At 43.7% G+C, this 21,897-nt stretch overlaps 1 protein-coding gene across 1 annotated transcript in view; it reads left to right on the top strand.

Moving 5' to 3' along the window:
• Positions 1-20,061, top strand: part of LOC142943541 (mitogen-activated protein kinase kinase kinase kinase 4-like) — a 35,660-nt gene extending 15,599 nt beyond the window's left edge. The window contains exon 3 of the mRNA XM_076085104.1: positions 19,410-20,061. Coding sequence (XP_075941219.1) covers positions 19,410-19,517 — 108 coding nt within the window. The 3' untranslated portion in view covers positions 19,518-20,061. The remainder of the gene's footprint in view (positions 1-19,409) is intronic.
• The last annotated feature ends 1,836 nt before the right edge of the window (positions 20,062-21,897 follow it).

Below are 21,897 nucleotides of genomic sequence, written 5' to 3'. Positions count from 1 at the left end.
CGACACACAAGAACAAGCCTGGACACGGTGTGTGTGTGTGTGTGTGTGTGTGTTCCTCTGTATTCTGCTCACTGTCTTCTAGACATGTCGTTGACCCTCCTGACTCTGATGGATTACTCTTCTGGGAGTTTCTTTAGTTTCAGGTTCACATATTTTTGCCGTGAGTTGCTCTGAAACGTTGGTTTCTTCTCTGCTGCACTGAGCTGCATCGATGACTTTACCTTTACTAACGGACTAACAGACTAACAGACTGCTGCATCAGGAAGATAAACACAGGAACAATGATCGTTATATAATAACAACAATAAGTCTTTATTTCATGACGATTCTCTGACGTTTTTAACTTTCAGATCAGAAGATGAGAATCTTTGATGAAGTTGAAATAACTCAGTTAAAGATTTGGCTGAAAAACACATCACAACATATTTAGTGCACAAAGTTTATGTTTCTGACTAAAGAATAAATAACACAGAAGACGCACATCCCCATTCAGTGGAACTGACTTCTGGATTATGTTTCCAGTGAACGCAGTCTGTCGTGGATTATCTTTGTTTTTGACGTTTCACACATTTCAAATGAGTTAAAAACTTAAAAATATACATTTATTGCATTTTAGTTTAGTTTAAATGTAGTAATTATTTAAAATGTTTCTTACTAAACAATACAAAGTAGTTTTGCAGCGTACAGTAAAGTGTGTTTTAACTATGTGAACATGATTTAAATAAATAATAAATCTATCACTCTCAAAGTGTCGTCGATGACACTAAACCTTCATCTGATCAGCTGATCGTGTCCAGTGTGCCGACTCAGCGAGTATTGATTCGTTAGTATTGATTTTAAAGACGATGCCACTTCAGAACCTCCGTTATTACCACGAGTCTGCTTTTACAAGGGCCACTCTTCTAAAGAAGCAGCCCTTAGAGGGATGAGGATGAGGAGGAGGATGATGATGATGAGGATGAGGAGGATATTCAATCTACTCGTCCTTCTGATCGCCGGCTGGTCTCCTTCACACTCTGATAACGTCCTAACGAGACAAAGAGACACGACACGACACGACTTGTGTGTGTGTGTGTGTGTGTTTGTTTGCATATTTACAAGCAGCGAAAGTATCTCTGAAAGTCTGGCAATTTGTCAGCATTTTAATATGCAAAATCAAAAACCTGGATGAACAGAAGATCTGCAGAGTAATAAAACACTCACACACACACTGTAAATCATTCAGTCAAGCCACAGGGCTTGTTGTTTATTGCATTGCTGCAGTGAAATCATTCTGTAATCACTGTCTCTTCCTCTTCCTCCTCTTCCTCCACCATGTGATTAAAACAAAGCCCTGGTGACGTCACGTGGCTTTAATGTAGTGTTTTATGATTTTATGTCTTATTATTTAGTCTGTTTCTATGAAGGGTCTCATGTGTTTTTATGCTAGTATTTATATATATATATTACATTCTTATTTTATTCTGCTCTAGTTTTACGTTATTAAGGTTTCACTGTTTTACATAATCAAGTTATTCAGTGGTGTATTTTTTTGGTTTATTTTGAACTATTTCTTTCGTCTCTTTCTCTTCGTTTTCATCATTTGAAAAGCTTTTTGACTTTTGCATCTCTTTGAAAGGTGACATATTAACACAACTTGATTGATTGAACTTGTGAGGCATGCTGGGAGTTTATCCAGACTAGTACTCTTATCAGTTCTGCTTATTGGTTCGGTTCTTAAATGTTTTCTTCTCTCTGATCATGATGTGAGTCTCACGCTGTACTGAGAGGAGACAGAGACAAAGAGACAGATAGACAAAGAGACAGAGAGACAAAGAGACAAAGACAGAGAGAGACACGGACAGACAGACAGAGAGAGAGAGACGAAGACACAGAGAGAGGACAGTTGACATCTTGGTGTCTTTCTTTATGACTGAAGACTGTAGCCAGTCTGGGGTTGACTGTCTGGATGAAGGAGGACGTCTGTAGTTGAAGGACGACCGTCCTCGCTGCCAGCCGAGCGGAGAGCAAAGAGGTGACATCACTCCTGAGGTTGCATATGTCTGGAGGATGATGTAAGCCTGCTGCAAGCCCACCTGAGTGGACACCTGCAGACCACGAGGAGGGTTTAATACCAGAGCTGTCCTCTCCTCCTCTGCTCTCGATGGTTAAATCGATCGTACGAGGATCTCGTATCGGTCCGAGCAGAACGGACCCTTTTTCTTCTTCTTCTCCGTCTGTGTTCACACTGCAGCTCCTAAACCTCATGTGTGATTCCTCTTTAGAGTGATTGGATGTTTCCTGTTTGTGGGAAAGGGCATCAAATTAAAAGGTGTTCATAACTTTGATCACTATCCTTCTTTGGAAAGAATGATTTAGACTTGTTAGATTTATTTTTTGTGCAAGTTTGTCATTATATTTGAACAAATTGTTGTTTGGCTGTAGTGTACAACAACAGACAGGCTTCGTAGTCTGAACTGGTGACTGTATATAAGAAGTGGACGGAGTGACCGCGACGTCATTCGTCGGATTGTGGAAGACCTTTTCTCGAGTTTGGAGTTTTTTGTCATCGCCATCTTTGTTTATTAGCAAACTGACATTTATGGGCAACTAAAATATTACATTTAACTTTGATGAAGTGTAAATACACTGTGAAAGAGTTCAAGTTGTAAGACGGAAACACGGACAATAGAGACCTGTCAATCACCGTGTAGCCCCGCCCTAAAGCATCCCCTGCTTTATGGTCTGTTTGACTCTAAATGGACCATAATGTACTAAATGAACATCATGCTGTATTGAAGAAGACTTGAGACTAGAGATTGAGACCATAAACTCATGTTTACAATGTTTACTGAGGTAATAAATCAAGAGAGAAGTAGAGTCATTTTCTCATAGACTTCTATACAACCAGAGGAGTCGCCCCCTGGTGGACACTAGAGAGGATGCAGCTTTAACACATGAAGCTTTGACTTCACTTTAAAGAACTGGAGGTTGACGCCTGGGAATGAAACCAATTACTCCTTTCATTCTTGACAAAGACAACACAGACCAGATCCACTCCTTTCGTTCTTACCTTTCACAATAAAAGCCCTAGACATATAAACTACGTAACTGCTGCATCAGTTAACCTTGATGTGGACGTCACTGCAGGATCATCACTCTACTTTTTACTGTCCGTTTCACAACACCGAGGACGTTCCCTGATCTTTCGACCAGACTTTGTCCCCCATAATTCTTGTCTCCCGTCTCGTGAAGCATGGAGGCCACAAAAAAGCAGAAGCTGCTCTGTAACTCATTAGTCTGGAGGACAGATGGATGTGACTTCCCGCGTCTGCTCATCACGCGCAGGTCTACAGGAACAATATCAGACGTGTGACCGTCAATATCTCGTAAAGAGTGGAGCTTGAAGACCTCATATTTGGCTCCGCCCTCGTCCCTCTCTATCCCCCCGCGCTGCCTTTCTATCCTCCGCCTCGCTGTAGGTTGAATCCCCGTCTATTTATAGCGTGCAGCAGCAGAGCTGAATTGTGGGTCAGTATGTTGAGAGGGAGGAAGAGCTGCTGCTGCGTGGCACATCACGACGTGCAGAATCCATTCTAATGAGAAGAAGAGTCTTTTAGGAGAACGTGTTCCTCTTTATATCAGTATTCATGCTGTATAATCAATGACTGTAGCTGTGCGCCGATGATGACGGAAGGAAAAGGTGTGGTGGAGCTGAATCCAGGTCAGCGGGCGGTGCGCTATTATTAGCACAGCCACTTATTAATCAGCTGGAAACAAAGGCTGCACAGTAACAACATATTGGGAATCATTTATCGGTCTGTTTAAAAAAAACAGAACATCTACCCCGACTTCCTCCCAACGAGGGGCGTCCACGGACTCATTAAAAACGTTTTGGTAAAATGTCAGAAACAAACTGTCCACCACAAAATACATTACCGTGAAACTTTATTCACATTTCATTTTCCTTGTACGGGAACGTAATATTTAGGTTATTTATTTTGAGTTAGAAACGTAAACTAAGGATCGTTTTTCAGCCAGATCTTTTACTTAAAACGATTTTATTTTACATAAAATTCTCTTACAACTTGTACTCTGAGAGGAATCAGGCGGAAACCTTCTGCTGAGTGAAGTCAAAGCTTCATGTGTTGAAGCTGCATTCTCTCTAGTGTCCACCAGGGGGCGACTCCTCTGGTTGTATAGAAGTCTATGAGAAAATGACTCTACTTCTCTCTTGATTTATTACCTCAGTAAACATTGTAAACATGAGTTTATGGTCTCAATCTCTAGTTTCAAGTCTTCTTCAATACAGCATGATGTTCATTTAGTACATTATGGTCCATTTAGAGTCAAACAGACCATAAAGCAGGGGATGCTTTAGGGCGGGGCTACACAGTGATTGACAGGTCTCTACCAGAGACGTTTATGGCGTCTCTATGTCACTCCTCCTCAGTCCAGATATGGTCACTTCCTGTTCACTGGTTGCAGAAAAACAACAACATGGCGACGGCGAAATTGCAGAACTCGAGGCTTCAAGCAAACCAATGGGTGACGTCACCGTGACCACGTCCACTTTATATTAACAGTCTATGATCGTAATATTTCTTATCATGCAACTTTCACATATTTTTCCACTGTATTCCAACTCCAGCACGTGTTGCTTTTTATACTTAGAAAAAAATGTAAAAAAAACAGAATATAAACCCAGAAGAGGATGTGTGGTCGTCGGTCGTCTGGTTTCAGCAGCACACACTCGGTGTGTTGGACCGGCTGTGTGTTACGCCAGCAGCTAATCTGAGCCTCCAGCAGAGCTCACCCAGCAGTGAACTGTGCAGCTACTGTTGACTTTAGGCTTTAAATGAACTACTCTTTATTCCTCTTAATCCCAGCGCTCTGTGCTCAGCCGAGTTTTCATCCTGAAAACTGAACTGTGGTTTGTCTTCGCCTCGTGTCTCGGGCATTGCTTTCAATAGTTTTCACTGTGGTGGTTCAATATGTGCTCTTAATTCTTTGTTCTGAATTCCTTCAAAGGGCTTTTCACTATACTCGGTGTTTGAATGAAGCCAAAAAGTGTCGACAGAAAAGTGGCCATTTTGGCTGAGATAGACAAATCTGTTCAGGTTGTTGTAAAGGACATTTTAATAAAAACACAAGGGATCATCTGTATTTTCAGTCGCACATATGGACGCTAAGTTGCAGGTTAATTAGTCGGGCTGGACGTCTGTAAGATGTTCTTCATTTAAATGCACGTTAGTCTATAAAGGAACTCCACCACGGTCACATGACTTCATGTTAGTCTATAAAGGAACTCCACCACGGTCACATGACTTCATGTTAGTCTATAAAGGAACTCCACCACGGTCACATGACTTCATGTTAGTCTATAAAGGAACTCCACCACGGTCACGTGACTTCATGTTAGTCTATAAAGGAACTCCACCACGGTCACGTGACTTCATGTTAGTCTATAAAGGAACTCCACCACGGTCACATGACTTCATGTTAGTCTATAAAGGAACTCCACCACGGTCACATGACTAGTGTTCTAGTGAGGACGTTTAGTCGTCTCATTTACACTCTTAAAGATCCACCAGAGGGGCGTTCACTGACCTGTTTTATATCAGAGAAATGACTGATATAACTGACTTCAAGATGAGGGAACAGGAAGTGTAGAAACGCTGACTCATGTCTGGGTTTTAGGACTAAATCTGTTCTATTTAGTTCTGCTTGACGAACCTAATACGTCTGTCACTGCGGCTCAGGTGAGGCTTTCACAAGTAAAGCTCATCTCCTAAAGTGTCAGAACTCGGATGTCTGGAGGGATTTATGTTATTTATTACTTCCTCAGATTTAGATCTCATCTTTCTTATGAAGATGTTCGTCTCTCCGTACTTGTTTCCGTCTCTTCTAGCTTTCTATCACAGAGTAGGACTGAAAAGTGCTGAATGGGAGATCTTCCTCACACACCCGGTGACCCGGTGTTATCCAACCCTCCGTCTAAAGTTTCCCTTCTTTTCTTTTTTCAGCTGTGTGTTTAAAACATCTCCGTCTTAATTAAGTGCGCCTCACCCTGAAAAGAGAGCCGCTCTCTTTTATTACGGCCCGCCGTGAATGTGAAACCTCCTTCAGACCTCACTCCTCGACACAGCAGGGCCCTATATTTACCCCCCCCCCCCTCCTCAAAACCCCCTCATTACCCTTGCAGGCCTTTTTGAAGAGGTGATGGAAAAAAATGCCAGTGTACAAAGTTCCAGTGGTTTTGGTTATTGCCCTGCCCTTGTGTCTGAAAGTGGAGGGTGTAGTTAGCATCCCAAAACACCAAATCGTCAGATTGTACCAAGAAACATACATGGCGGCGTCTGCTGGAGGAGGAGGAGGAGGAGGAGGAGGAGGACTTTTGCCCTCTCTGAAGATCTCCTCCTATCTTCCTCTCTTCTTTCCTCTCTTCTTTTCCGCTGAGAGGGTTTAGTTTTATCCATCAGCTCTATTAGCAGCACTAAAACGCTGCGGTACCTGAACGCACCATCTATCAAAGCTGCCCCGAACCATCGAGGGAGCATCAGGGTTTGTTTTGGAACAGGGCCTGGCTGTTTGGCTCAGTCAGATACATCTATATATAAATATATATATATTATATTATATATATATTTAGTACCCACTGCAGATTAATCTTTTCCTGTCTGTCTTCATTGAGACATGAGGGGTTGCTAGTTTGATGACATTAAAAGGAATGTGTGGGGGGGGGGTAATGTGCAAATGTACGATGCCAGTGTGAAGTTCAGAAGTGAGGTTAAGTCGTATATTTGAATTGATAGTGAATTATGTTTACACAGTTCATTGTTTACGTACTAGTTCCAATCATCTACCTCTCTGTGGTGTTCCTCACATTGACCTCGGTCTAAGTCCTTCTGATTGGTTAGTTCAGCAACACGTGAGTCAGGAACGAGGAAGTGTTGCTGTGAAGCTGTGACGTGTGAAGGTCAGTGAAATGATGATTTAGAGAGTTATCCGTCTCCATCTGGTCGTTTCTGTCGTGTTACCGGTTACCGGATTTCTCCACTCAGCCACCGGAGAAAACGTCGCAGGATGACGAGCGTATGAATCAAAAATACTTCTGAGCATTCCATGTTTTAAAATATGTGATATTGTGTTAAATCACCTCCCAGAGTCACAGTTTGCTCTGTTGGTGATGCAGTGAGCAGTGCTGCAGCCGCTGGAGGGGCTGATGCATTATGGGAATGAACACATCAATCCCCCTGCCACGCACACACACACAGTTATAACCTTCAAACATACGTTTTGTGTCCACAGACCAATGAACCAATCATGTAATTGTTCCAACATCAGTCTGGTACTAAATGGTTCTGATCTTCCTCACGCTGTCTGATTCACATAGACACTGTAGGAGCGGCCATCTTGCATCAGCGGCCTGCAGAAAGTAGGCCATCGCCACCGGCCGTGTTCACACATCACAGGCGAGCGGCTGATCTCCACAGCACACGCGTGTCATCGGAAGGAGCCGTGTCATGACACACGGACGACTGCACGCACATGCTGCGCTTCCACTCGCGCTGCGTTTCTCTCCTCAGACGGAGCCGAGCAGCTGAGCGACGGGCCGACGCCGCGTGTTCCAGATTAACAATACAGACGCTGTGTGATCGCAGAGTTTGTTTCTTTTGTTTCAACACGGATTACACATTTCCACTTTCTAAAATTCAGTTGCTGTTCTGCAGCACGTGTTTTATTTCCTCTATTTCGTCCTTTCACTGTTTACCTGTTCTTACTTTGCATCGACAGTTTTGGTACGAGAGCAAAGTACATGAAGAAATTACACTAAACCAAGTTTTTCTCGCAAATTTCACGACTTCAAATTCAGAGAATATTCAAGTTTTCTTTCTTGTAAATTTACAACTTTAATCTTTTTTATTGTTTTTTTCTCTGAGTAGTGCCCCCTCCCCCGGTTCAGAAGTATATATTTTTCTAATACGCAGTCATAGAGAACACAGTAAGACTAAAATAATAAAAGTTAATCTTGAATTGAACTGAAGATGATGATCATTGAGTCCATCACCACGTTCTCTTTAACATACTCTGAGTGACTCTTCCAGCACCGAGGCTTCTGATGAGCTTGGCAGGTTGCTCAAGGTTTGTTTTAATCTCCTCCTCATTATTAGACTTCCTCATTATATATTTTAATCCCCAAGAGGAAGAATATCCTCCTGCCACTGAGAGCACGACCGTATCGTTTCATCTGACTACATTGCCGATCTGTAATAAGTGAAGAAGTGGGCGGTAGCTTAGCCGTTAGCGCTCCCCGCTCAATTCAGAGAGCAGGGAGGCTAAAAACACAAGTCAGCCGCGGCTAACAAGCTAATTAATTTAGCACTTTAGCCCGGCTGTAATTAAGCCCACCATTGGTTTGCAGGTTGAATGTAAGCAGCTTGAGGCCCCCGTGGATTAGTCAGCCATGCTTCAACAATGCTCCGACTGACATCACTTACATCTTGGAAGAAGTGTTTTTAAAAAAAGAAATGAGGCTGCAAGTCCTCAGTGGGTAGGATTTAAATCCCCAAACTACACTAAAGAAATTAATAGTTTAAGCTGCTGACGCCGACGCAAAGCCCCTGAATTAGAAGGTTTGATAGTCGGCAACCCGTAGATACAGAATCTGTGGAGATCAGTTATTAGTATTAATGAGTCATGATAAATCAGATTGTCATCCGTCAATTTCTTCCTCATTAACTGCTAAATGAAGAACCTTTAAAGAATCAGTCGGTTTTGGCGTCCTGTGGATGAACTCCTGTTTACAAGCAGGAAGTAAACGGTCTCTGGTCTGATGTGGAGGTTTTGTTAAGCCAGGCGGGAGATAAGACCGAGTGTGTGGGTCACGGAGGGAGCTGCAGAGGGCAGCGAGCCAACCGAGAGGATGAAGCAGATGCTCAACACTTTGGTCTATATATATATATATATATATATATATATATATATATATATATATATATATATATATATATATATATATATATATATATATATATATATATATATATATATATATATATATATATATATATATATATATATATATATATATATATATATATATATATATATATATATATATATGAGGACGCCATCTTTCCTCTCTTCCTCCATTGTTCCTCTCAGTAGTAACCAAGGAAGGACTCTGTTGTCAGACAGCTTTTCAAATGATACTTAAAGAGATTAAATATTAGTGTAGAAGAGGATTCACAGATACTTTACAGACTGTACCCGTGGCAATAGTATACTGAAAGGAGCTCAAAACAGTTTTAACGGATTACAAAATCTAGGTTTTTAGCAAAAAATGTTTTTTTTCTAGCAAATTTCCGACTTTAATCTCAGAGACTAATCAAGTTTTTTAGAATGAACAAATGCTACAATTGACATGTAACATGTAAATATGAAAGGATCTGTGTCCAACGGGGAAAATAAAATGTTTGCATCTAAAAGACCCAAACATGACTAAAAGGTCTGCAGCCTTGCAGTGCTTTGAGCTAAATACTGTTGTCTGGATGCTAACATGCTCACAATGCTAATAGTAACATGACTACATTTAGCTGGGGTTACGTTCACCATCTTAGTTTAGCACGTTAGCATGCTAACATTTGCTAAAAGTACCGCTGAGACTCGATGTCATTGTTCTGCAGGTATTTGGTTTTAAACCAAAGTGTGGGACAAATTCAAACCTGATGGTGAAGCTGGATGCAAAGTCAGAGGATTAACAGAGTCATTAGGGTACATCCTCCCGGGAACATGAATGTCGGCACCATATTTCTCGATAATCCATGCAACAATTGTTGAAACATTTCAGTTTGGACCCATTTAAAGGACCGAGCAACATTGCCATTCAAAGACGTTTTTAGCCAAGCAATCAATGGCTAAAAGCAATAAAGCTGACTCAACCAAGAATGCACACATATGTCCGTCAATGGCGGGGCTTTTGAGGGGGATTGGACTTTGAATTGTTAAAACATGCCACACTGGACTCAAACTGAAAACCCCTGAGAAGTTCCCTGTTTACTTCCCCTTTTTCTACTGGATTTAATTACCTTCTAGCGAGCAGCATGAGCCGATCTCCCACAAAACATTGTTCTATCTCTTCATCTAGCTTCGTCCCTCCCAGCAGGCCTCTCTAACAGGATTTGTTTAATAGCGTTCTACTCCCTGATTCATATCTCTGCAAACCCCCCAGTCAGCCCAGATCAGCTCTAATGAGCCGTTGAGAGAGAATAATGAGCTTCCAGCAGTCGCGCCGCTGTGTCTTCTTCTTCTGGACGAGGGTGGACAGCGTGCGGAGGCGGGGTCAGCGACGACTCTCAGTAACAACACGGGTAATGGCGTCCGACAGCGAGCTAATTCCTGCGGTGTACTCAGCCGCGTCAACTGGGCTCGGAGTCTGATTGAGAACCTTTTTCTTTTTAAAGTTTGTTTTGATTATGTGAACAAACTAGTACTGTTTTCCCTGATATGATGGCTTTCTAAAACGTTCGTTAATGCAGCTTTGAAAACCATTTTCTTTTAGATAACAGTTGTGCAAAGCAGACGAGGCTGCAGCTCCGGATGTCACGATGCATTTGTTCAGGTTGACACACCGATGAAGGCCGTCTGTCTGTCTTTTAAAATGCCAACAAAATACACAACTCTGTGGAGGAGGTGATGGTTTCTTAACATGTTCTGATCAACGAAAGGGTCCACTTCTTCCTCTGGTTGTCAAACAGAGCCTCTACAACCAAAACAAGAACCTGTATCACGCCTTTCTCTCTGCCTTTGGCTCCAATTGGTGTTGGTCTTTCCCTGCTGATCCTCCAGCTCTGGGGGCTAACGGAGGAATGTCCTGATAAAAGGAGCAGCGAGAGGACGTCTCGTGTCTGGACCTCCTCTTGTCTTTGTCACTTTGAACTCCTGCTTGAGGCAGAAAACTGCTGCTGTTCTTCTTCTTTACTACTTTCAAGACTTCCCTGAATCGGACACCACTATCTTCAGCTTTTTGAGAACTCTAACATGACTTTCTTTCTCATCTTCTATTCCGTCTTAAGAACGTGGCGTCTGTGGCAGTAGTTTTGTTGTGTGGTCGACATTGTGAATTCAAACAAAAAGTCTTGCTTAGGCCAGAAAACCACTTTGTTAGGTTTAGGAAGAACATTGGGCTCAGAATAAGTAAAACATAAACAACGTAACAAAAGGACGGAAAACAAGTAACTTCAAAATAACTCAACAATACTTTGGGACACAAACACTGGTCTCCTGGGTGAAAGTCCTGTGTTTGTTTGACCCGTACACCTCCCTCCTGTTCAGTCTTTATACTACTTCATCACAATCTCCGGGTATTATCTGAGCGTCTAATAATGACGGGGATGGGTCGTAGTTACTTGAAAGCCCGGTGCGTCTCATACAGATGTTAAAGGGTGCCTTGTGCGTCGGTATCAGACGCTGAGGGGCGGGACAAAGAGACTGTAAATGGTCTGGCAGAACGTAGGTGCTGGTTGGTCGCCGGCTGTCGTCTTTTGCGGTGTGTTCAAGTGCAACTCTTTGGCCAAAACATTCGGCCTTTATCTCTGCTAGTTCTTTGATGTTTGCTGTTTCAGTTGGATGTATTTTTGTTGAAAACAATGAAAGTGATCACAACAAACTTCTGTTATAGAAGTCTGAGTCGGTGTCGGTTTGATTTGAAAGCATCTTTTGGGCAGCAGGTTCGTCTTTTAGCTGCACTTGGAGTTGGTCTTTGGAGGGACTCAGCGCTTTCCCAGCTGCCTCTGCGTGGCGTTTGAAAAGCCCTGATGTTGTGGTTTTGTCGGCCTGGTTATAAACGATATCCATTTCACTGACGGTCCGTCCTCCCTGTGGGTCTAAAAAAAGGGGTGATGGCCCATTACGTTATGGAAAGTTGCACCAGTGCCCAGAATGTCACCCCTTTACTACTACTAGATCTAATTACAGCAGCTATGCAACACTGCCTGTCTCTCTCTCTCTTAATGATCCTCTCGCAGCAACAAAAGTGAGACAGCAGAGCTGGAAAGTCAGGATATGACCATGGAAATACAATGTCTAACGTCTAACTGTGTTCTGGGCATTAAGTGAAACATATCTGGTTCAACTAATATGGACCTGCAGGGTTAGTTAAAAAAAAAAAAGCACTTTTTTTGCAATCCCTAATGTAATTACAGTTTCTCTCTCTTTTAGCTCTGTCTTTGGTCTCCACCAACTCCCGCGGGAAATATCTGTCTTTAGCTGCTAAAAGCTCCACTATGATCACCAGCTAGTTCACTGATTGTGTCCGTCTGCTGTTTGGAGATGATCTGGTAGTGAACAGTGTATTTTTACAGCTTTTTTCCCACTAAAAACAGCTGCCTGCTGCAGCCGAAAATAACACTACGAGAGCCGTCAGAGTGAACTGAAACTTTCACTGTTATACCTTGTTTATCTGGACATTTTAACTCCAAAGATCTCACTTTAAAAGCGTTGTGTCGTCTGTATGTCTATAGAGATAAAATCTCTAAAAGAAGGGACACAAAAAGACCACGTATACTTGTATTTGCTGCAGTCAGGAACTAACATTTAGAACAATCATTGTAGATATCAAAAGCAGAGCTTCCATATTGATCCATCCAGACACTCCCCTGGACCACAGCGATCTCTCTATGTCTCTGTCTCTCTGTCTCTCTCTCTGTCTCTCTGTCTGTCTGTCTCTCTCTATGTCTCTCTCACACTCTCTCTCTGTCTCTCTCTCTCTGTCTGTCTGTCTCTCCGTTTGTCTCTCTGTCTCTCTCTGTGTCTCCCCGGACTGAGGCTGTGTTCTTGGCCTACTTACACAGAGCGCCCTGTTTGAACAGAAACTGAGCTCGAGAGCAACGTCTCTTCATCCCTCACCAACTCTTTTCAACCGAAAAACGTGCCTTGAACTTAACCACCTCTTAAATTAGTGGGAATTTAAAAATAAATACCATCTTTACTGGCTTTTCAGACCCAGATCAACGGTCGCTTTCGACGCCGTAGTTGTGCCGTTTAATATCGAACATGAGGTTAAAAACATAGATTTAAAACAGCTTTTACATGGACTGTTAACTGTAAATATCATGAAGCCTTAACGACAAACTTCCAACCGTTTAAGCTGTACTTGAAGATATTTATACTCTGCTTGCTGTCACCGTGCTGTCACCATTGTCTCTTTAAAGAAAAGGCGGCGGTGGTCTTTTCCTCAGGGATCACTGCTGAACATCAGCTCGTGTTCTGATGTGCAGCTTGTTTTTCATATCACGGCTTCTTCCGGTTTTAGGGCCGTTCAGTGGACAAAATGAGCTATTTTTAAGAAGTCTCCTTGAGCTCTGGGGATTTGTGATCGACCAACACTTCACTGACATTTTATTGTGGTTAATCATTAATTGCATTACTAGTATAAATTACTACTTTCTGTCTGACAAGGCAAATTAATTACGAGGTTTCTGCAAACTGACAGCGTCTCCATGTCTCTCCTCAGTCCAGATGTGGTCACTTCCTTTTCATTGGCTACAAAAAAACCAACATGGCTACGGCCGTAATCCAAGATGGCATCTCTCGGAGCTGCCGCCTGCTCTCCTCCCGGCAAAGTAGTCTCCTGACATCAGAAAGGACAAAAACAAAAATATGAATCGTTTTCTCATTTCTGCTAATTTTGGATTTAATCCAATAAACAAAAGGTACACGGTACCCCGTACCTTCAGCTCTTCTTCCTGGTCCTCTTATGTTGGACTGACTGGACGCTACAGTGACTCACTATCGCCTCTCCAGGTTACAAGTGGTATTACAAGACAGGACGGGCCGTGGCTAGCTGGTTAGCATGCTAACTTCAGTCTTTGACACAACGTCCACACTGCAACTGTTTCTTATTCTGTTGATGTTTTTTGAACGTTTTAAAATTCGGGACATGTTTTGCACATTGAACCTTTTTAAAGAGAAATATTATGTTGTTTATATCAATAAACTATATCTATGTTCTTTATAGAGTGTTTTTATGATGACAGTGGAAATACTACAGAACTTATTGAGACTCTTCCCTTGCTGCTGCTGCTGTTGATGATAATGTGTAACAGGAAGTAGCAGCAGCTGCTGTCTGTTCGCTCATCTGGAACCATCCAAAAATATAATATCTTAATTCCTCTGTTGGACCTCATCTCTTTTTAAATATTTCTGTGTGTGTGTGTGTGTGTGTGTGTGTGTGTGTGTGTGTGTGTGTGTGTGTGTGTGTGTGTGTGTGTGTGTGTGTGTGTGTGTGTGTGTGTGTGTGTGTGTGTGTGTGTGTGTGTGTGTGTGTGTGTGTGTATTCTGCTGCTCAGTGTGTGAAAAAACACCCTGAAGGTGTGGAAACTCATCATTACGACGCGATGATTAGCAGCATCTTCATCGGGACACGCGTCGCTGGCTTCGATCAATGAAGACTTGTTACTGAGACGGTTTACACACTCACACCGAGCTGCAGAAATAGGAAGTGTGTGTTTGTGTGTGTGACTCTGTTTGTGTGAATGTGGGTGTGCCAAAGCTTGCACCTGGCTCCTTGTCTGTGCCCCAAAGACCAGAGGGGTGCAATAAAGAACGCCTTGTCCACGACACACACACACACACACACACACACACACACACACACACACACTCCCATAAAGCTCAGCAGAGCCAGACATCTGTCCAGATTTTAACACAAACTATCTGGGTGTGTTGACAACAGATTATTACATGAAAGTATATATTACAAGTTTAAGGTGCGTGCGTGCGTGCGTGCTGGTCCAGGATGACTCCACTCCCCTGGCATTTCCTTGGGGGGGAAGTCGTGCAGCTCCCTTCTTCTCTCGTCGTAGTTCTATCTTGCTTCCATCTTCTTCCTCCTCCTCTTTAAACCCTCTGACACTCAATCTCCTTCCTCCTCCTCTTCCTGCTCCTCCCGCTCATCTTCACGCATCCCTCTTTCTTTCTTTCTTTCTTTCTTTCTCCAGACTTCCTGTGTTTTTCTGGCAGCAGCCTGAAAACGTCCCCAAAACAGATTTCCAGCAGCAGAAATGTTACCGGCCAATATTACATTGGCTTTAATGATCCTCTTACAGGGACAGAAGTCAGATAGCAGAGCTGGAAAGTGAGATTATGAACATGGAAATACAATACAAGGTGTTCTGGGGCGTTGAGTGAAACATCTTTGATTCAACTTATATGGTCACTTATTATGTAATTACAGTTTTCTCTCTTTTAGCTCTGTTATACTAAATGAACATCATGCTGTATTGAAGAAGACTTGAAACTAGAGATTGAGACCATAAACTCATGTTTACAATGTTTACTGAGGTAATAAATCAAGAGAGAAGTAGAGTCATTTTCTCATAGACTTCTATACAACCAGAGGAGTCGCCCCCTGGTGGACACTAGAGAGGATGCAGCTTTAACACATGAAGCTTTGGCTTCACTCAACAGACTATTTCAGCGGTTGCTGCCTGGAAACTACAAGCGACTTTCTTTTACATTATTACATTGCTATTACAACAATATTGATTTGTAGCCCCTTAAAAACAAACATTAAAGGATCATTCTGCTGTATTTTGTTTTCCTTTCAACATGAAGCAATTAAAACTGACCACAGATCAGTATCTGGGTTCAGCTTCGGTCTCTTCCTCTTCAATGAGAAATCCAGATCACTCCCCCCCCCCCTTTTAGAGTCGAAGCCAAGGGTCAGAGGTCCCACCAGCTGAAGGATCATGGGGGTACCTCATGAACTCCGGGGTCAGGTTCCAGTAGTCTGAGTAAGGGACCTCATTAAAGCTGTTGTCTGGAGCCTGGACGGGTCCTGATTGGAGTGAAGGAGGCTTTAAAGGTTAGGATGTGACCGAGCCGTGACCGTACGCCGGGGGCCTCATTCAGGCTCCTGGATTGTGGTTTTAATGACCCGCTTTATGTTTCCAAATTGCTGCAAATGTACTTTGGTACGAGCAGTCTGTGAAACTGTCAACACACGAAAACAAATGCTTCCAAATGTCAACCTTGATTTATTCGTCACCTAAGTGGCGTAATGTAGTTATTTTAACCCAAACAAAGATCTTTTCCTGAAAATAACTAAGTAGTTGTGTTGCCTAAACTTAACTGAGTTGTTTCCTGTGAAGACGGAACTTTATTTTGAAAAGACTGTATTCGTGTAACGAGCGATACATGACGTGTTGCTGGAGCTCATGAAAACTGATGAGTATTTTTTCGTACATTGCTCATAGATATTTTGCATCTGCATGTTCTCGTTTTGTACTGAAGCTTTATTTTTTTAAAGCCTTTTAAATATTCCATCAAATAGAAATATTGTGCATATTTTTATTAGTGCTGGGCAACGATTACAATTTTTAAACGCCATTAATCGCATGATTTTTTTGCGATTAATCTCATTGTTATGCGCAAAATTCAATAATGAATTCAAAAGTATTGTATTGTGCACTTTTATTTTGAGAGTTTTGGTCTCCCATTATGTAAGATTTGGATTTATAGATGATATAATATCTAGAATAAAGGTTCTAAAGGACTTCAGCTTAAAGCAATAACCGTGACAAGCCTTCAGAAACCCACAGGAGCTCAAACTAAAGGCTGTGTTGTTATCTCTGAAGCAACGTTTTCTCCACTAACACTAACTTTGCATCGAGGGCTTCTGAAAAAAACGAATTGTGTCGAGACCACGTGAGAAACCACCGCGTTCCTTCCAGGCTTCTCTATTATCGAGACAGACTCTGATCCCAAACGTCCCACAGAGAGACCTGACCCATCACGGGGAGATGGATGACATCAGGACCACTAACGGAGAGCTTCAATAACTTTATTATCTACATTCATGTGCGTGAAGAAGAAGTTTCTCTCTCAGATCTGCTGAACTGAAGCTGCTTTGATTCCCATTTTATTCCTTTACTTCCTAGAAGTCATGTAATGTGGCTTCAGGGAGGAGCTTGACTCCCTTTTGATGATTGAGGTGAAGAGGTTCAGACTTCACTGAAGAGCCACATGTCTTACTATTTAAAGTTTGGATTCGAGCACCGAAACCAGAATGAAATGATGGAAAAATAATGTGTTAAATGGTGAAAACTCCCAGAAATGACTTAAATATTAGTGAAAATGTCTGATCGAAGGATATTTAAAAAGTACCAGTTTCCGTCTTTTACACGTAGAGTTATTGTTCAGTTATGCTTTTATGAATCTTAAACCAAAGAAATGACAATAACAAAACCACAGTTTCACCAAAATGATGTAACGGTAAACAAACACAAGGTGGAAATTCTAGTTTATTCCTCTTTCAACCATTAAAGCACTTTGTGACTTTATTTTGAAAGGAAGGTGAAAATAAAACTATTACCTGGAAATGTTTTTAAAAACGACAAAAAGGTCCTTCAGCTCAATCGTGACGGACCGTCCCTCGTGTGTGTGTGTGTGTGTGTGTGTGTGTGTGTGTGTGTGTGTGTGTGTGTGTGTGTGTGTGTGTGTGTGTGTGTGTGTGTGTGTGTGTGTGTGTGTGTGTGTGTGTGTGTGTGTGTGTGTGTGTGTGTGTGTGTGTGTGTGTGTGTGAGTGAGAGAACAAAGGAAGCAGAGAAGAGGATGATGTCATTTTTTAACCGTTGCATTGACGGTTGGGGGGGGTTCTGTATTATTACAGTCTGCGTACTGAGGTCACCTTTCACACACACACACACACACACACACACAGCATCTAGTTTATTCCTTTTGAAAACTGCAACATTAAAAGAACAATAGCAAATATTTCCGAGCGTGATCGGAAAAAAGGATTCAGAAAGAAAGAACTGTAATCAAACTGTCAGAACACACACACACACACACACACACACACACACACTGGTCACGAGTGGTTTGTTTTATCTTCAAGGACTCTTATGAAACTAAACCTCGGGAAGGAAAGACGTGTGTGTATAAAGATGATGTCATCGTGTGCAGACAGCAGCTTCTATATGTCATGTTTCAGTCTCGGACTACATTCACACTAATGCGTTTTCCTTCTAAAACACATAACTTGGCTGTGTGTGTGTGTGTGTGTGTGTGTGGACTATTGTTTCTATAAGTTATTAACAACTTACTCAGAACACTTTGTTGTTTTTTACCTGCCCGCCTTAACCCCTGATTAGAACTGCAATCAATGACTCTGTTGATTATTTGTCTGTAAAATGTGAGAAATGTTGGTGACTTTTCTCCATGACGACCGTTCTAAAGAACACAACCAGCCTACCTACCCTTTGGATTTGAAGAATAACAAATAAAAACATCCTCTCCCCTTACACACTACTGCCAGATTCATATTTCACCCTAAACAATATAACAACATCAGAACAAAGTTTCTTTAACTCTCTGTTTGCTTCATTCTCTTCTTTGCTCTCCCATCAGCCTCTTGACCTTTTCACCAACCCGGCCTCCACACACACACCTACACACACACACACACACCTACACACACACACACACACACACACACACACACACACACACACACACACACACACACACACACACACGTCCCCTTTGGCTAAACCCAAATGGGTTAATCCCTCATCACTCGGACTGCGCTAACTCACTCAGGACTGGGGGGGTGTCGGAGGCTCAGGTGTCTTAGCGGTCCTGTTTCACACAAAAGGAAACCGGATCATGTGGCGGTTCAGACACAAACATAAAACTCTCACACTTTCTCTCATTCTTTGTCTGTTAGTCTGAACCAGGCGTCAACCTCCAATACATGTGTTAAAGCTGCATTCTCTCTTATGTCCACCAGGGGGCGACTCCTCTGGTTGTATAGAAGTCTATGAGAAAATGACTCTACTTCTCTCTTGATTTATTACCTCAGTAAACATTGTAAACATGAGTTTATGGTCTCAATCTCTAGTTCCAAGTCTTCTTCAATTCAGCATGATGTTCATTTAGTACATTATGGTCCATTTAGAGTCAAACAGACCATAAAGCAGGGGATGCTTTAGGGCGGGGCTACACGGTGATTGACAGGTCTCCGTCTTCGTACAGTTGTAAGTCTTTCAGTGTGTTTTCACTTCTTCAAAGTTAATTGTAACATTTTTGGTTGCCTTAAAATGTCTTCTTCAGTGTTCGGTTGTGCTTGGTTGTAAAAAAACAAGATGGCGGCGGCCAACATGCCGAACTCGAGGCTTCAAAACCGCTGACCACAAACCAGTTGTTGACGTCACGACGCCTGCGTCCGCTTCTTACTGTATAGAGTAAAAACAATGTGATCTGTCATTGATGTAAAGTCACTTCTCTGGTTTCTTTCACCAACACTGAAAGACGCTCATGTTGTGCTCTCAGCTCTGCTGTGGTTGATGATTCGTACTTGTTTGCACTAGAGACAAACGTCACAGCGTTGACTCATCCGTCCTCTCCTCTGGTTCTCTCTGCAGGGTCGACACGTCAAGACGGGACAACTGGCCGCCATCAAGGTCATGGACGTCACAGAGGTCAGTGAACACAGAAGGTTTCAGTCCTCAGTAGTGAGCAGCTGCTGCTGATGCTGCTCCTGTTTGATGCTGTTAGAACGTTACAGAAGAGAATTAAAAGAGAGTCAGTCCAAACTGGAAAACGGTGGAAAACGACGTTGAAAACGTGGCATTTATGTTTGTTTCCACACAGAACTTCTATTTCTCTCTTCAGAGGAGCTGAAGCTTTCGTGGACATTGACGATTTATTCGTCTGTTCGATTTACCAACTTTCCAAATTTCCCTTCAGGTTCTTGAACATTAAACTGGTGGATGGATGATCATTTAACGTTGTCGTCGTAGACGATCTATTTATAGCTGCATGCAGGTTAAACTGCTGCACTTTTCTGTGAAACTTTGGTTTTGTTTTCTGTTAGAATCTCCACCAGCCTGCATTCTCTCTGCTGTTATAATATCTATAAATATATCTTTTTAAAGAGAACAGCTGACGGATGCACAGAAACTGAAACAGCAAGCAGTTACCAGACAAACCTTCACAGACACGACTATTGATCCCAAAAGTAGTTTCATTACATCTGTTGGCTTTAAATCACTTCTGATTCTTTACAACCAAAACAAACAGACTCTCCCCTCTCCTCTCCTCTCTCCTCCTCTCTCTCTCCCCTCTCCTCTCTCTCCTCCCCTCTCTCTCCCCTCTCCTCTCCTCTCTCCTCTCTCTCCTCCCCTCTCTCTCCCCTCTCCTCTCTCTCCTCCCCTCTCTCTCCCCTCTCCCCTCTCCTCTCCTCTCCTCTCTCCTCCTCTCTCCTCCCCTCTCTCTCCCCTCTCCTCTCTCCTCCCCTCTCTCTCCTCCCCCCTCTCTCTCCTCTCTCCTCCTCTCTCCTCCCCTCTCTCTCCTCCTCTCCCCTCTCCCCTCTCCTCTCTCCTCCCCTCTCCCTCCTCTCCTCTCTCCTCCCCTCTCCTCCTCTCCTCTCCCCTCTCTCTTCCTCTCTCCTCCTCTCCTCTCCTCCTCTCCTCTCTCCTCCCCTCTCCTCCTCTCCTCTCCTCCTCGCCTCTCCTCCTCTCTCTCCCCTCTCTCTTCTCTCCTCCCCTCTCCTCCTCTCCTCTCTCCTCCCCCTCTCTCCCCTCTCCTCTCTCCTCCCCTCTCCTCTCTCCTCCCCTCTCTCTCCTCCCCCCTCTCTCTCCTCTCTCCTCCTCTCTCCTCCCCTCTCTCTCCTCTCTCCTCCTCTCCCTCTCCCCTCTCCTCCTCTCCTCTCCCCTCTCTCTTCTCTCTCCTCTCTCCTCCCCTCTCCTCCTCTCCTCTCCTCCTCTCTCCTCCCCTCTCCTCTCCTCCTCTCCTCTCCTCCTCTCTCTCCCCTCTCTCTTCTCTCCTCCCCTCTCCTCCTCTCCTCTCCTCTCCTCTCTCCTCCCCTCTCTCCCCTCTCCTCTCTCCTCCCCTCTCCTCTCTCCTCCCCTCTCCTCCTCCCCTCTCCTCCTCTCTCCTCCCCTCTCTCTCCCCTCTCCTCTCCTCCTCTCTCTCCTCCCCCCTCTCCTCCTCTCTCCTCCCCTCTCTCTCTCCTCTCCTCCTCTCTCTCCTCCCCCCTTTCCTCCCCCCTCTCCTCCCCTCTCTCTCCCCTCTCTCCTCTCTCCTCCCCTCTCTCTCTCCTCTCCTCCTCTCTCTCCTCCCCCCTTTCCTCCCCCCTCTCCTCCCCTCTCCTCCTCTCTCCCCCTCTCCTCCTCTCTCCTCCCCTCTCTCTCTCCTCTCCTCCTCTCTCTCCTCCCCCCTTTCCTCCCCCCTCTCCTCCTCTCTCTCCCCTCTCCTCTCTCTCCTCCCCCCTCTCCTCCCCTCTCCCTCTCCTCTCCTCCCCTCTCTCTCCCCTCTCCTCCTCTCCCCTTCCCTCTGCCTCTCCTCTCCTCCTCTCCTCCCCTTTCTCTCCCCTCTCCTCCTCTCTCTCATCCCCTCTCCTCCTCTCTCTCCTCCTCTCTCTCTCCTCCCCTCCCCTCTCTCTCTCCTCCCTCTGTTTGAGGCTCAACAGATTTTAAACTTCCTGAGGGAGGTTTCAGCCAATAGTCTGACAGACCTGTGTGAGTGTGTGTGTGTGTGTGTGTGTGTGTGTGTGTGTGTCTGTGTCTGTGTGTGTGTGTCTGTGTGTGTGTGTGTGTGTGTGTGTCTGTGTCTGTGTGTGTGTGTGTCTGTGTGTGTGTGTGTGTGTGTCTGTGTGTGTGTGTGTCTGTGTGTGTGTCTGAGTGTGTCTGTGTGTGTGTGTGTCTGTGTGTGTGTGTGTGTGTGTGTGTCTGTGTGTGTGTGTGTGTGTGTGTGTGTGTGTCTGTGTGTGTGTGTGTGTCTGAGTGTGTCTGTGTGTGTGTGTGTGTGTCTGTGTGTGTGTGTGTGTGTGTCTGTGTGTGTGTGTCTGTGTGTGTGTGTGTGTGTGTGTGTGTGTCTGTGTGTGTGTGTGTGTCTGAGTGTGTCTGTGTG

This window comes from Anarhichas minor, unplaced genomic scaffold (assembly GCF_050575085.1).
Source record: "Anarhichas minor isolate MPS153535 unplaced genomic scaffold, ASM5057508v1 ptg000138l, whole genome shotgun sequence".
In the NCBI taxonomy this organism is placed as follows: domain Eukaryota; kingdom Metazoa; phylum Chordata; class Actinopteri; order Perciformes; family Anarhichadidae; genus Anarhichas; species Anarhichas minor.
Note: the sequence above shows the minus strand (reverse complement) of the source record. Positions and strands in the feature narration are given on the sequence as shown.